Source organism: Notechis scutatus, chromosome 4 (genome assembly GCF_049901735.1).
Source record: "Notechis scutatus isolate UNSWTSFEM ecotype Mainland chromosome 4, rNotScu1.2, whole genome shotgun sequence".
NCBI lineage: Eukaryota > Metazoa > Chordata > Lepidosauria > Squamata > Elapidae > Notechis > Notechis scutatus.
The window spans coordinates 27670341-27682587 of record NC_142012.1 but is presented as its reverse complement, the minus strand read 5'-3'; the positions used below and the strand labels follow the sequence as shown (position 1 = coordinate 27682587).

At 36.0% G+C, this 12247-nt stretch overlaps 1 protein-coding gene across 1 annotated transcript in view; it reads left to right on the top strand.

The window, feature by feature from the left end:
- Nucleotides 1-12247, top strand: part of FHIP1A (FHF complex subunit HOOK interacting protein 1A) — a 77434-nt gene that overhangs the window by 52098 nt on the left and 13089 nt on the right. The window contains exons 7-9 of the mRNA XM_026668755.2: nucleotides 1617-1696; nucleotides 3284-3471; nucleotides 6225-7268. Coding sequence (XP_026524540.2) covers nucleotides 1617-1696; nucleotides 3284-3471; nucleotides 6225-7268 — 1312 coding nt within the window. The remainder of the gene's footprint in view (nucleotides 1-1616; nucleotides 1697-3283; nucleotides 3472-6224; nucleotides 7269-12247) is intronic.

The following is a 12247-nucleotide window of genomic DNA, read 5'->3' as shown; positions in this document are numbered from 1 at the left end:
CACTTTTCTGCTTTGGACAATTTTGAAATGAGGCTAATCCAATTTTGAACCAAGAATATGCAAATAGCTATGGAGTTTAGAAATGAGTTTTAAAAATATGTTTCATTGCTTACCATTGCTGTTTAAAATATGTTGTAAATAAAATGAGAACACAGGAAACGTTCTCTTCTCAATACAGCTGATCTCTCTCTCTCTCTCTCTCTCACACACACACACACACACCAAAACCCGGACACTGAAAAGGCTGCCAAGGAACAGTATATTCAATGCCTTCTCTTTAATCAAGAAACAAGGAATTCCTCAGAATCTTTTTTTTTCCCCAAGTGGCCCTCTTTAAAAAAAAAATGGAGGTAACACTTTCTATTCAAAAAGTCTTCCAGTATCTGGAGTCGCCAGACATATTTAAATGGTTGCCAAGAGCCTCTTCTGAATAATTGTGGTATGTTACTTATGTCCTCAAAATAGCTAACAATAACTATTCCAGTTGCATAGGATTCTGAAGTAGTAAATAAAAACATTTGCTTCAGTCTGCATTCCTGCCTCTCCCCTTGCCTGACACTTTATTTTGGGCCAAATAAATATGATTGAGGGAGGTATGTACGCACATACATATTCTGCAATGGTTCCAGTTGCAAAGCATATTTACTCTAAAACTCTCAATTTCAACAGTTAAATTGCTAGTGTTGTGTTTGTTGATCAGTATCAGTTTGATAAATAGTTTGAGTGTTATGAAGTATTGTCATTTGGAATCATGCCATAATGCATAAATTATGCTAAATGACTTGTTTATTGTATAATAACTTAACAATGGGACTGATTTCTGTAAATAGTTAACAGCAGAGATACCCAGAATTATGCCCATCCGTTGCCACATAAACTGACTTATGTGGTAATTTTGGACCAGTTGCTCTCTCTTGGTCTAATCTTACCTGGCTGGATGGCTTTCAAGAATCATTAGATGGAGTCTAGTCCAAAATTATGGGTGTGGCTAAAGTGGCCTTTTTTCATATTTTCCATTCAGTCATGTCTGGTTTTCAGAGACGGCCGTATTAAGTTGCTTCAGTTATTTTGGCAAATTATTGCAGAAGTGGCTTGCCATTGCCTGAATCTTAGGGCTGGGAGAAAATGACTGCTATAAGATCACTCAGTTGGCATTACCCATTACACCCACTAACCAAACTGCCTCTCTAAAATGGCCTTTAATTTTGATTAAATAAAATAGATATATGCTGTCTACTATAACATGGCTTTTTATATTAGAAATAACAGCTAAGTTCCATATTTAAACATGGCACAATTGTCTGGCAAATGTTTGAGTATATTGAACTTAATTGCAGTTTAATTATCTTTCAAATCATATCAAAGTTCTTTTCTTTTTCTTGCTCTTAGAAAATTTTTCCCATATCCCAGCATATGTCTCTGTTTATCTTTGGTTTATACTTTTAGGAGTTCTAATTTAATTGTTCTGGAGATATGTACCAAAGTAAAACATTTATATAATTATTTTCAAGTGTACTGCAATTCAGTTTGGGTGTTATTTGCATGTATGGGTTTTTTCTTTTTATCTTGGAAATGTTGAAAAATTATGCATTCATATTTTGCTTATAATTTCCCAGCTTTGTGTGGTGTCCTTGGCATTGTTCAAAACACTTATCAGTTTGCATTGTGAAGATGTGATGCTGCAGCTAGTTTTAAGGTAAAGTCAAATTTTCCTTTCTGATATTACAGTCCAAATTACTCAGTGAAAATTGGCATCTTGGGGTTACTTATATATTTACTTATTGATTGATTGATTGGTTGGTTGGTTGATTTATTCATTCATTCATTCATTCATTCATTCATTCATTCATTCATTCATTCATTCATTTCCCATAGCCGTCCATCTCAGCTACATGACTTGGCTTACAATTCTAAAACAAGAAGAGTTAAAACAAGTAAAAAACCTAAAACAATAAAACCAACAACCAAAAATACACACAGCATTTGAGGTAGTTAACTAAGTAGCAGTAAATCCAAGGAATTGGGTCCTTAATACATTCCAAGCTCCAGGCTGGGGTACACAACTAAGTTTTTAAAGCCTTATGAAAGGCCAACATGGTTGGGGACATTGTACACTCTGAGGAGAGAATATTCCACAAAACAGGGGTTCCAGCAGAGAAGGTCTACCCTCTAATTCCCACCATGATGAATTATACCATGGGCATAAAATGCAAAAATCAGTATGTAGAAAAAAGGGGAAATTATTTAAAAACAGGACCACATAACTGGCTGAAAGAGGCTTATCAGAAATTTAAGAGAAGGGAAGGAAAGGATTGTTAGAAATTAAGTGACAAGGTTGAAAAGTTACATTTTCCTAAATTCACATAGCTGTTGAATGACCCAATTCACCTTTGTATGTACGGTATGTAATATTTTAGTCCTTGTGTCTTCCAAAAGTAAAATGAGGTATCACTTATGTCCAATTTTCATGCAATTTTTTCTCCAGAGTTGGCCAGTTTTTTTAAATTGGAGACACTACCTTCAGAAAGCCGGGGGTGATTAATAGAAGGATCATATTTTAGAAGAGATTGGGAATATGTTCTTCTACCTAGGCAGCACAAGAAGGTGCTTCTTCATCATCAGCCCATTTGATTGTCTATATAAGCTGGTGAAACAAATCTTTTATTATGCTAACCCAATTGATTCTGCAGTGATTAGCTAAATAGACACTATATATCTGTCTCCCCCCCCGCCCCCAGCTATGTTAAAGCTAATTCATTAGTTGGCATAATATTTACTCTGCAAGTTTGTAGTTTCTTCCTGAAAAAATGCAGGAATGGGAGATAACTGCTCTGGATAGCATTAATCCTCTCCTCTTTGTACCCTTGTCGTGACCATAATGCCAGGTGAGATGTGATGCACCTTTTGCATTGAAAACACTGCCTTCCAGGGTTATGACAGTACAAGTTTCTTTTAATGCTCATTTTCTTGGTTGAGGGAAGTCATGGAAAATTCTCTAGAACCCTTGTCCAATGTCTGTCTTGAACTGCTGCTTCACTTGGCCTACTATTAATGACTCAGAAAGTCACAGTATCCTGATACTTCTACCACCAAAAATGCAATCTTTTATTTTTATTGTTTTACATATTACAGGCATAGCATCTTTTCAGCAGCCTAATCTTTAGTCATTCTGCAAAAAATGGCTTTGGGTGTGTTTTAATCTAAATAACAAGTAAGGCTTCCTTGACACTTTTTCTCTTTCTCTCTGCTATTTTAGTTGAATGATAACCTCTTGTTGTTTTAGGTACCTGATACCCTGCAATCACATTATGTTCAGCCAGAGATGGGCTGTGAGAGAGAGAGATTGGTATTCTGTATCTGCTGCTAAGCTGCTTGCCTTGACTCCTGTCTGTTGTTCAAGTGGCATTACTCTGACTTTTGAAAAACAAGAAAAAGATTATATTATCTGGAAAAAAAATAATCATGGGGAAGGTAAACTTTTATCTGTTTTCTAAAAACACAGTCCTTATATTAAGTTGAATTTGATTTTTTTCCACACCAATATTCATATTTGGAAATGTTGTAGAAAATAGTTTAGTCTACAAAAGAATTTGATTTACAAATTTAAGTAAAGGTGGTAATCAAACTCCTTTTAAAATGTATGCTGTATCTAGGTAATCAATGGTAATTATACTTTTTTGTTTTGTTTTATATGATTCACAAATCTTGAATGTAAAGATTTTAAGTCTTATTTGTCTTATGCCTAGATTGGGATTAGTATTGCCCAAAACATGTCCCGTTATTAGATATTTACTGTGAAAATCTCAACCAACTATTTCTGGGGTCATAAAAGAATAATGAGGAGCTTATTTTAGTCAAGGAGAGGAAGACATATTTATGGTCATTGTTGTCTTTGGCCTTTACACCTAAGAAAAAGAACAATTTCCTGTTCTATAACACATAGCAGAATAACTTGTCAGTCCCAAATTCTATTTAATGTGGGCTAAAAAAATACTTTCTTACCATATTTGTTTGATTCTATGCCGTACTAATGATTACTTTACAGAAATAGAAACTTGTCCAAGAATTGATAACATTAAGCATGCCAAAAAATGGGTGAGGAGCTGTGTCATGTTTGATAGTCCAGATCCAGTGCTCTGTACTTCCAATAATTCAGCATTTATGTATTGCCTCAATACACCATACGCTTTGCACAAGAACTCAAAACCACATTAAAACATGCAATGCTAATAAACATGGTTGAGTATAACTACAACGGTCCATTAAAATTCCTTTTGGAACAAAAGAACTACAGTTCATGTAACATTTGAATTCATCCTTGAGAAAATATACCTGGGTGGTTGCTAAGAGTCAGCATTGATTCAATGGCAAATAATATTTGCACTGAATCATGTCAAATTGTGCTATTGCATATTTGTGTGATTTTTGAGGCACTGCCTAGATTGTACAATACATGTCTCTGAGGATGGGAAGGAGTACATTTTAAAGAAAGCTGTTTCATTTTGCAGGACATACAGGGGGGGGGGGGAAGCAACCATAAATGTGCCACTGTATTATCTGTTGTTTCTCCATGGAGGCATCATAGTTCCAGTGCTTTGTCACAAACATCTGATAGCATTATGGAAAGCTGAATAGGTAGCATTTCCATTCAGCTTAACTTGTCTGTCTGTTAAGCTTTAATGAAGATAGAAATATATGGGTTCTCAAGTGGAAAAATGGCACCTGAACAGAAGGAATCAAATCTCCTTTCTTGACTTAAGAGAAGTGCAGCCATTTCCCTAGGACAAAAATATCTCACCCATGCAAACCAATAGAAGTTTTTTCCAAGTTTTATTTGTTTTATTAATATAATATATAAAAATTCCATTTCAGACAGTGTTGTCTGGATAGAATTGTTTTTAGGCGATCATAATCAAGGTGTTTACAATAACATTTATCACAATAACATTAATACTGTAGTAACAATAATATTTTGTTTGTCCATTTTAACAAATTTCCATCAAACCAATAAAACTTAAGCCAGTTCCTTGAAGATTTCATATTTATTCTACAAGGGCATCATAAATATCTCAGGACAACTTGGTTATAGGTCGGCTGAAATAATTTATGGAAGTTGGTTGGAAATTACCTGTACAGCGACCAGTGGCATGATCGTTAACTTCTCATTGTTTTGTGTTTATGTTGACAATTCAATCAGACAAAGGAAGCATTACAATGTTAGTGGAGATAAAAAAAGAAATACTTCTTTATGAAGAAAAATAATTCACTGAGTTTATTTAATGTCAAAAGTTGAACTAAATGTTCTGGAGCTATCCTGTCATTCAATACCACAGAATTATATTATGTTTTGCCAGTATGCAAAACCTAATGACCTTTTTTATTTTTATTAAATTTCATTTGTTCTCTACAAAACATAAGCAGTTATTCTTACTATACTTTGAGACTTACAAAGATTAAAGTTAGGATAATAAAAATTGACGTGCCACTGAGGCAGTGCTCTACCATGCATTTTTTCTATATTGTATCATGCTAAATCCAGTAACTTATATAACAAAGTTTTCCAAACTAGCCCCCTGCCAGAAGATTAGATTTTAACACTAGAATCCCACCATGCACATTGTCAAGAATTTTGAAAGTAGAAATTGTCTCATATGGAGAGGTTCAGGTGAGACCTAAAGGACTTATCCCTATATAGGTAATAAGCCTTAGAAAATAGAATTGGGTTCTTTTTATTTTGTCTCTTTCAGGAAAAAAAAAAAGACAGATGCCTCATTTTTCCAGGAGTAAGATGTGTTTTTGTACACATACAGTAAAATCCTGAAATACAGATCGGGATTTTATATTAATACACCACAAGGATTTTGATATGCAGGAGTTTACCTGCTGGCAATGCAAACTATTGGAGAAATTTGTTGAAAACTATGTTTTGTAAGATGATAGCAAAGGATACATTTGCAAGTATAAGTAATAAGCAAAACGATAATAACCACAGTGCAAAACAAATAGGAAGAGGTGAGCTAACTTAGAGGCTGTGTGGTAGTTAATATTTTCCCTTTGAGCTCATTCAAATGCTTAGCATCAAGTCTGCATCTTGTTTAATTATACTATTTATTGATGTGGTTTACAACTGTAAAACCCATGTAAACAGATGATTAATAATTATGCCTAAATGAAGATTTGTATTTCCCCTTAGTTCCCTGTAACTTTTTGCTGCTGCATTGCAGATCCCACCGAAGAGCCCTCCAGGAAGAGCATTGCAGATTCCGCATGTATTGTGAAATATGGCAAAACTATTGATATCAGTTACCTACAGTACCTTTGGGATGCTCAAACTCTCATACTGCACTGTATGAAAGATTGTGAAGTTTGGTCTGCTCCGTATGATGGGGAAAATCCCAGTCCATATACTTTTATCCAAACTTCGGTTGAAGAAGATGATAAAAACCTAGATCAGCCTATTTTCCAACTGCAACACAGAACATCTAGTAATCGTGTCTCTTCTCAGGTAAGACCATTAAGAGAAAAGACACAACTGGAGCTGGAATGGGATGATAGTTATGATACTGGGATCTCTCCGGATTCCGATACAGGATCTCCCCAGCATGATGATGAGTTTAATACCCAACCTCCTGCAGAACCACCAAAGCACATTCAGGAAATGAAGAAAAATGCTATAATGTTGATCAAAGGATCATACATAGAAGAATCAGATTTTCAGGATGATGTCATGGTTTATAGGCTATGTGCCGAAAAGGATACACAGGAAGCAGACCGCTTACAGGAGGAACCTTTAATATCAGAATCTGCAGATGTAGACAATCCAGATGCTATCTCTACCAATGGTCCTCTAGAAAGTTCCCCATCGGATTTAAATTTGGAGGAGCGCAATATGAAAAATTTAAATCTGATCCAACAAGCAAAAGATGAAACCCAAGGTAGCATTGACGAAATGACTCTGCAACTTGATTTGGAACACACATTGTCTTCCCCAGAAGGAGATCATAACACTAACATGAAGTTGTTGAGTCCTGACGGTGAAGATTTTATTTCCGAATGTGATAACATCATTAAAGAATTGGACACGAACTCTACAGGCTTGGTAGAACTGAAACTGCTGATTCCTGATCCAGTATCCCCTATTGAAGAGGAAGAAGACTTTGAAAACTTTTCAGCAGATACTCCATCAGCAGAAAGTGTTCCCTCACCCTTTGGCTTAAAAGATGCCTGGCCCAGCAACCCTGCAAGAATCCAGAATATCCCATTTACAGGTACAGTTTTCTAATTTATTAAGCCAATCATGCTTTCTAAAATTCTAGATATGAATAATAGGTGTTGCCATATTACTTTGCAAGCTTACATTTTATTGTTCTCTTTGTTTAAAATAGAGATAGTCCTTGACTTTCGACCACAATTGATCCTAAAATTTATGTTGCTAAGTCAGAAATGTGTTAACTGAGTTTTGCCCCATTTTATGACTTTTCTTGCTGCATTTGTTAAGTGAATCACTGTAGTTGTTTACTTAGTAACACAGTTACTAAGTGAAAATGGTTTCCCCAATGACGTTGCTTGTCAGAAGGTTGCAAAAGGTGATCTCATGACTCCAGGACATTGCAACCATCATAATTGTGAGTCGGTTGTCAAGCATCTGAATATAAATCACATGACTAAGGGATTGCTGCAACGGTTATAAGGGTGAAAAATAGTCACAGGGCGCTTTTCAATGCTGTTGTAACTTTGAACCGTCACTAAATGAACTCTTGTAAGTCGAGGGCTACCTGTAGTTTACTTTATCAAGTGGAATTTGATAAAAAAAAAAAAACCTCTAATGGTGACATTTCGGGCTGTAGACCTACATACTTTAAAAGAAAGACATATTTAAGTATTAGCGTTAAATTATATGTTATATGTTCATAAGGAGAAATTTCTACAGAAAAAAAACACAGATTCTTAATCTAACAATTAGTCCTCAAAGTATTAAATAGAAATTGAAAGAACAAGAAAATGTTTTTGCTTTCAGGTTTTAGCACTAGATAGCAGCTCTGTTGCCATGTGGTCAGCTTTTGTCCCAATCACCTCCACAGAGATTATGCTTTATCAGCGTGAATATTCTGCAGCAGGGATGTCAAACTCAAGGCCAACGGGCCGGATCTGGCCCACGGGATGCTTAGATCTGGCCCACGGGGCCACTTTGCAAACAGCGAGGGACCAGCCTGTGGTTCCTCTTGCCAGAAAAAAATGGGCTCCTGAGCTCCATTTTCAGCTGCGACAGCCTCCTGCAACCCTCTGCATGCACCCCCTCCCCCGAATTCTGTTTTCACTGGCAGAGGGTTGCAGGAGGCCGTCACAACTGCAAATGGAGCTTGGGAACCCAGTTTCATTGCCAGAGTGCTTGAGTTGTCACAGGCACCCTTGACACGAGTGACATCAAACTGGCCATGCCTACTCTGGCCACCCCCACCACCCAAGGACAAACACAACCCTGATGCGGCCCTCAATGAAATGGAGTTTGACACCCCTGTTCTGTACGATTGCAGAATATTCCACCTGCTTTCAAGTGACATGCAACTTTCTATCATAATGCAGTAAGTCAGCAGCAAGTCACTTTGTAGCATCATAAGATGAAGCATTTTTAAAATAGATTTCATAAGTTCCTTGAAAATGCTCTGGTACAAATGCCTCAAATCCTGGAGTTTAGATCTGTGATGTAAAACTCACCCAATGAAAGCAGCACCTGGAGAGAATTCCAGGCAATCTCTTTCTTCACAGGTCACTGGATTCTTGCATCCATATGAGCCCAGAGCTTCAGTATGTTGATTAAAGACACTTGAGCAAACATACCGTCTGCCTTAACTTAAAAACAAGTTTATAGTTACTTTATAACTGATGAGGATGAAAGTAATAGAAAGAGGGGAATGGATGTTTGTGAGATGTTGAGTGCGACATAGTAGTTTTGAAATATGACCTATGGCAATGCTCTAATTGTTATTCTAGCAATCTTGTACTGTATGTTATTGCAAGGACAAAAAGATAAAGGGACAAACAAATCTGAATGCATCCTTGAATCTTGTTTTGTTTCAAGGCATGAATGTTATAACCAATTAATCACCAACAGGAATAGATTGGCAGACTTTTAAAAAAATTAAAACGTTCTTGAAAAATAAAGAGACACGGTAAGGGGATGATGTACAGTATTATATTACAGTGCTACGAGCAAGCATATACTTTAGTTGTTGATTTCTATAACCTATTCAACTTGAATTTTTATTTGAACTTTCGTAGATTCTATTACTCTTCACCCATTAGAGAAAACAGAAACCAAACAGTAATTTTAATTTTCACAATGGTAGTAGATGGGTTGATGTTACAAATCTTAATTCAGTTATGACAAGAGTATAATGTGGAAAGATTTCTTTGACAAGTTTGTTATCTTTCCTTGGTGTGTTGTAACGGTTGTTTTAAAATCTGCATTTTTCTGTTCATCCTCCTTTTTTTGGCAATATATGGCAAGTTTCTAATGACTTTATTCATCTATAAAATATGAATAAAAATAAAATTGCTAGATTTATGGCAGAGCATAGGCACAATGGAGATGATTCATGTTCCTTTTCCACAGGAGTATAATGTGGAAACAGAACTTGTCTGTCAGGGAATAAGAGCAAGTATAGAACTAAGTGGACACGAATGCTTTCTATGTTTTGACTAATATAACACCTGCTGCTTTTAATTGTTTCTAAAGTAATGCTCACCGCATTACTTTACAAGGGCACAATTATCATTATAAAATGGAAATGTAATGCAACAAATGTAACTTTTACTATGAACAGGATCCAAATAAGTTTTAAGACTATATGGCGAGTTGTGGGTAACATTTTTTTAAATCTAATTTACTTTTTATTGCAAAAAGTACAAAACCTATAAATCTCTTCTTGTCACAATTGCTGGAAGTTAGTTTAATAATAGGCTGTTTGTATGTATCCTACTACAGATAGCCCTCAACTTACAACAGTTTGTTTAGTGACTGTTCAAAGTTACAACCGCACTGAAAAAGGGACATGACGATTTTTCACACTTATGACTGTTGCAGCACCCCTACAGTCACATGAATAAAATTTGGATGCTTGACAACTGACTCATATTTATGATGGTTGCAGTGTCCTGGGGTCATGTGCAACCTTCTGACAAGCAAAGTCAATGAGGAAACCAAATTCACTTAACAAGCGTGTTACTAATTTAACAACTGCACTGATTCAAACTTGGTTAACAGATTTCTCACTTAACAACATAAATTTGAGGCTCAATTGTGGTTTGAAGTCAAATATTACCTGTACATTTCTTCAGAAGCATTCCCATTCTGTCTGCGACTATTTGTTCAGTGGCCAAAGTTACAATGGCACTGAATGAATGGTGGTTATAACCAAGATTCAAAGGCTCAGCAATCCCAGCTTTCCTGCAGTCAAGGGATTGTGATCTGGGTGCTTAGCATTACGATTAATTGCAGCACCCCTTGATCACGTGATTGTCATTTGTGGCTTTACCTGCCAGCTTCCCCAGAAAGTCAACGGAGAAGCAGGAAACAAGGTTACAAGTCACAGGTGGACTTACAAGTTAAGTCTTCCCCACCTGTCCATCTCCCATGCTTTTGTGCTCACCACACTGCCCTCACACCATTGCACATACCCTCTGAGCCTCATTGCACCATCTTTATCCCCTCTTGCCTCCTCCCCGATCATTGTAACACCTCTTGTGCATCTTCGCGTATCCTCCCTCACCTTTGCCACCATTTTGGGCCTTAAAAATAACCTCTGTTGAAAATTTGCACTGTTTACTTTGTCAAGAGACAAACATCACTTTTATGCTCTTAAAATGGCTTAGAGTCAGACATACTACCAGGTATCTATAACTATATCTGATATGTAGTACATTTATTTTAGTCATGAGTTTTATGACTATTATTTACTATCAATCAATCAATCAGAATGATGGGAAAGATCAATCAGAATGATACTAAATGATACAGAACGATACCAAAGAACATATCCTACATATAATGTTAAATAAGTAATGTTAAATGTCCCTAATCTTTGATTTGAGAATTACATAGAAAAAAAATGAAGGATTCATTTTTGTTCTTTACTGCTACTTACATACTGGTTTTGTTTATGTGCTTTTACAATTTCACTGAACATATGTAGCTTAAGTTGTCTTACTACACTATTGCTATTATTTGTGCATGGTTTTAGGATTGCAGATTTTTTCTGTAACCCATCTGGGTAACATCATTAATATATGAATTAGGAGAAGTGAGTTTAGTTGATTTGTTGACTGGTAGGAATTATATATCAGTCTCTCCTGCCTGCTTTGCATGTGCTCCAATACAGTGATCTTATTGGCCAATATTGTTTTGCAAGTGATTGATGCCTTCTTGTATATTTTTTTTGACTGATAAGATGATGTGCCAATCTGTGTTGATTGCTTCCTGTGTGATTGGCAGTGCTGATTTCTGTATGATGGAATTGTTAGCTGGGAGGATATTGTTCCAATTTTGTGCTTGTTGAATTGTAATGTTTTTCTGTTATTAGATATGAAAAATGCAAGAGCATTTTTTAGAAAGAATGGTAGTCTAGCCAAACAGTGATCTATAGATGTAAAGACTTAATACCTATTTATAGATTTATCTCAAAACATATCCAAGGACCCAAAAGTAGTGCATGAGCAGCTCTCAATATTTCCCCCATATCACAAAGTAATCAACCAATTCTGAGATAAAGAGATAGACTCATTTTATGGAATCAATAATGAAAACTTAAGTAAATTCAACAATAATAGGGAAAGAAAATAGCCTCTCTATGAGCCATCCCATCAAAAAGCTGATTTCACAGATAAGACACCTTGCAAGCCAAAATCTACCAACAAGACATCATTCAGTTAAAGAAAGAATGTTTGCTTGTAGCATCAGGCAAGATAGATGCATGTATAATAACTTTCTCCACTGATCATGTTGCCTAGCATAGTAACAATACATCTGCAACCCAAAACCAATCTTGGATAGCTCCATCAATGCAATATGCCAACCCTGAGTGACAATTGTGAAGTGTGGCAAACCATAGGAAGATAAAAGGAGAGTGGGATTACTTTGCCCCATTCCATTCTGTGAAAAATATCAGTAGAGGCCAAGCTATAATTTACTATTTCTTTGAAAGCTATATTTTCCAGGAGCAACAATTACTTGGAATGTGTGAGAAGAGAA